The 4,743-nt window shown below is 41.5% G+C and overlaps 1 protein-coding gene across 2 annotated transcripts in view; it reads right to left on the bottom strand.

Moving 5' to 3' along the window:
• Nucleotides 1-4,743, bottom strand: part of LOC106880957 (phosphatidylinositide phosphatase SAC2) — a 538,096-nt gene that overhangs the window by 410,121 nt on the left and 123,232 nt on the right. For both annotated transcript variants that reach the window (XM_052975697.1, XM_052975698.1), the window contains one exon: nt 3,704-3,896. In XM_052975697.1, coding sequence (XP_052831657.1) covers nt 3,704-3,896 — 193 coding nt within the window. The remainder of the gene's footprint in view (nt 1-3,703; nt 3,897-4,743) is intronic.

Genomic DNA, 4,743 nt, shown 5'->3' with positions numbered 1-4,743 from the left:
TTAGACACAAACAATTACAGAGGTATCAAGTTGTTGGACCAGGTAATGAATGTCACGGAGAGGGTCATAGCCCAACAAATTAGGGAGAGAGTCAGTTTAAATGAGATGCAATTTGGGCTCATTCCAGGAAAAAGTACCACTGATGCTATATTTCTGGTAAGACAGCTGCAGGAGAAATACCTAGCCAAGGATAAACCTCTGTACCTGGCTTTCGTTGACATGGAGAAAGCCTTTGACAGGGTCCCCCAATCCCTTATCTGGTGGTCAATGAGGAAACTAGGGATAGATGAATGGTTAGTGAGAGCTGTGTGAGCCATGTACAGGGATGCTGTCAGTAAGGTGAGGGTAGGCAGTGAGTACAGTAAAGAATTCCAGGTAGAGGTACGGGTCTGCCAAGGTTCAGTCCTCAGCCCCCTCTTATTTATCATAGTCCTCCAGGCAATAACACAGGAATTCAAGACGAGATGCCCCTGGGAGCTCCTCTATGCTGATGACCCTGCTCTAATTGTTGAGTCACTATCAGAACTAGAGGAGAAGTTTCAGATGTGGAAGCAAGGATTAGAATCGAAGGGCCTTAGTGTCAACCTAGCTAAAACCAAAGTCCTAATAAGTAGAAAGGTAGACAAACCACAAACCCCTTCAGGTAGATGGCCCTGCTCAATCTGTAGAAAAGGCATCGGTAGAAACTCTATAAGATGTACCCAGTGTAATCTATGGACACATAAGAAGTGCAGCAATATCAAAGGAAGGCTAACTAGCAAGATAGTTTTTATATGTGGCAGATGCTCAGGAGCAATTAACACTGAAAATGTGCAGAGAACAACTTCTGCCACATTCCAGGGAGAAAAACTAGAAGTAGCTGATAGTTTCCGTTACCTTGGTGACGAAGTCAGTAGTGGGGGGAGGGTGCGCTGAAAGTGTAGCTGCTAGAATAAGAATAGCCTGGGCAAAGTTCAGAGAGCTCTTACCTCTGCTAGTGACAAAAGGCCTCGCACTCAGAGTAAAAGGCAGACTGTATGACGCATGTGTACAAACAGTCATGCTACATGGCAGTGAAACATGGGCCGTGACTGCTGAAGACATGCGTAAGCTCGCAAGGAATGAAGCCAGCATGCTCCGATGGATGTGTAATGTCAGTCAGTGTGCATACTTGACAGATTGTAAGTACCTTGAGAGAAAAGTTGGACCGAAGAAGCATTAGATGTGGTATGCAAGAGAGACAATTGCGCTGGTATGGACATGTGGCGAGAATGGATGAGGATAACTGTGTGAAAAAGTGCCACACCTGAGCAGTTGAGGGAATCTGTGGAAGAGGTAGACCTGGGATGAGGTGGTGAAGCACGACCTTCAAACATTAAGCCTCACCGAGGTAATGACTAGTGACCGAGACCTTTGGAAATATGCTGTGCATGAGAAGACCCGGCAAGACAAGTGAGACCATAACCTGTGGCCTTTACCAGATGTGTAGCCAGCCCACTTATGCGTACCTTTCCTTCTATGAACACAAAACCCTGCTTGCAAAGACCTGTTGAGGCAAGTTAAATCGAAATCAAAATCAAAATTGAACCAAATTTGATGACTGGCACCATGCCAACCTTCCTTCATTGAACACTAAATTCAGCTTGCAAAGACCTGTTGGGGCAAATGAGATCGAAACTGAACCAAATTTGATGACTTGTACCCATGCCAGTGGATCACTAACAGTACCATCCGAGCGGGATCACTGCCAGAGCAGCGGTCTTGCTCCTGTGCCGGTGGCACGTAAAAAGCACCGTTTGAGCACGATCGTTTCCAGCTTCGCCTTACTGGCACTTGTGCTGGTGGCATGTGAACAAAACATTCAACTGACTCCTGTGCAGGTGGCACATAAAAAGTACCATTTGAGCATGGCCATTGCCATTACTGCCGGACTGGCCCTTGTACTGGTGGCACATAAAAAGCACCCACTACATTCTCAGAGTGGTTGGTGTTAGGAAGGGCATCCAGCTGTAGAAACTCTGCCAGATCAGATTGGAGTCTGGTGTAGCCATCTGGTTCAGCAGTCCCCAGTCAAATCGTCCAACCCATGCTAGCATGGAAAGCGGACGTTAAACGATGATGATGATGATGATGATGATATATATATAGGAGAGTATCGTAGTTTGCTTGAAGCATTGTGTATTGTTTGTGAAATATAATGTGTCTTGAATGGCCCAACAATGCAGAGTGAACTATAATAACTGTTATAATTTAATTATTCATAATCTGATATGATATTTCAGAATATAAAAATTCCTTTTTCAGATATTGCTAGGAATTGATCAAGTCACTTCTATAATCAGTTTTCCAACAATTATAGCACTGACTCAACCAATTCCTAGCGATATCTGAAGAAGGAATTTTTATATTCCGAAATATTATATGAGACTATGAATAATTAAATTATAACAGTTATTATAATCCACTCTGCATGCATTGTTGTGCTATTCAAGATACATAAAAAATATATGGTTTTGATATATATATGTATAATCGTTAGCATGCTGGGGAAAATGCTTAGTGGAGTTTCATCCATTCTTATGAGTACAAAAAACTGCAGCCCTTGGCCAAGTCATGTCAAACCAGTGTGACAGAGTAAACTCAACAAACCAGTATGACCTCAAGCCATTCTCGGGTGAAGAGAACATACTGAGGCTTTGTCCCGCAGTGGATTGAACATAGGCAATCCAACCCAATCCAATATATATACATACATATATATTATGTGAGAGAGGGATATACATATATACTCACAAACACAAACACACACCCAGTGCACTGATGTTCTCATTGCCCCAATCAACATTTCCTTGTTCAGATTCAATACTAAATATTTTACTTAATCCTTTCTCCTCAGAACTACATCTCTCCAGAACTTTTTCTTTGCCTGCAGTTTCTGGACAAACATCGACCTGCACAAGCTTGAGTTGAACACTGCACCAACAGACAGGTTGCCATGTACCAGTGACACTATCTACTCTGTCTGTCTGTCTGTCTGTCTGTCTGTCTGTCTCTCTCTCTCTCTCTCTCTCTCTCTGACTGACTGGGAGAACCATGTATCTTCTCTGCAGCAAGACACCTGTTTCTGTCCCTCGGTCATATTCTAATCTTTCATCATTGGATGCAAGGCCACCTCCTCCAAAGCCCTCCCCCACCTCCTTTTAAAGGCACTTTGTCTTACAAATTATTTGGTGACCCTACCAGTGCTGGTGCAATGTAAGAAGTATCCAGTCCACACTGGTTTCTGATTGGAAGGGCATCCAAATATAACAATTGTGCTACTGCAGACCTTGCTGGCACTGATGCCACGGGAAAAGCACTCAGTTCACTCTGTAAGGATGTTAGCGTTAGGGAAGGGCATCCAGCTGGAAAAGCCATGCCAAAACAGACAGTGAAACCTGGGGCAGTTCTTTGGTCTACCAACTCCTGTCAAACTGTTCAACCCATGCCAGCATGGAAAACAGACATATGATGATGATGATGGTGATGACAAGTATAAAACAAACAACTCCTGCCCTGCTCTGCCCTGGCTTATCTCTGCATTCTCTTGTCCAGCCAAGGCCTGCCTTGCCTGAACCTACATTGCATTGCACTCATTAACCTCACACAAAGAGACAGAAACTCATATTTCATCAAACTACAAAAGTATAAACTAAAACAAAGTTGAAAAATGAGCAGTTCTTACCTGCTCTGTGACGACTGCGTCTTGAAATAATGGTAAGCCAATATCTTAGGGGATCTTTCTGGAATCTTGTGGAGTCAAACATGACAGTGCCAGTTGGGGTCAAACTTTTGTTTATGTCAAACTCCATGAGACAGAGTTCATTCTGAATAAATCCTTGAATAATTGGTACAATCCAGTGCTTCGCCGCTTCATCCTGCAACAAATTAATTACAAAAAATAGCACCAAATAACCAAGACAGTTGTTAGAAGTAAGAACCAAGTCTAAGTAAAATTACAGCCTGCCAACATGAAATGGGAAGGACAACTTAGATTATGTTGTCCTAAGATAGAATTACTAACAGAAGAAGAGGATGGTTGTAGCCGGAATGGCTTTTGATAACACTGTGTAACAAATTTTTTTTTTTTTTTGTGTCATCTTTGGTCAGTGAGTGTTATTTCTTATTAGCATCTATCTCGAAATTAAAGGAAATGCCAACTATTCCCTTCAAACTTTGCTTTTATGACCTGGACATCAGTGTTTTGAAACTGACCAATTTTCCATTACATTTCAGTCAGATTCAGCAGTGAGTTGCTGAAGCAGAAATATCGTTATAGCAAATATGCCACTCAATAACCACAAAATTCCTTGTCAGTTGCTTGGCCAGTTGAGCATGTCCCTTAGTGGCTGTCAATATGTGCATCTCTGATCATGTGCAGGAGTAGTGGGGAAGTATCATTACTATGTGTTGAGAGGGATTCTTTGGGATTTGAATAAATGTAACAAAAGCAACTAAGAAATAACAGTTGCTACCCAAGGACAAAAATCCACAGTGTAATAAGTTAGAGTCAGCCAGGATTAAAATGGGGTTAAAGACCAACAACAGCAAAAGAATTATAATTCGCATAAATATTTTCCTGGAGTTAAAAATTAGTAAAGACTGCCACATTATGTTGGCAAAAAAACTTTACTAACATACATACATACATACATACATACATACATATATATATATATATATATATGTATATATATGTATATATACATATATATATATATATAT

This window comes from Octopus bimaculoides, chromosome 22, assembly GCF_001194135.2.
Source record: "Octopus bimaculoides isolate UCB-OBI-ISO-001 chromosome 22, ASM119413v2, whole genome shotgun sequence".
Lineage (NCBI taxonomy): Eukaryota > Metazoa > Mollusca > Cephalopoda > Octopoda > Octopodidae > Octopus > Octopus bimaculoides.
The sequence above is the reverse complement of the archived record's forward strand: the minus strand, read 5'-3'. Positions and strand labels throughout refer to the sequence as shown.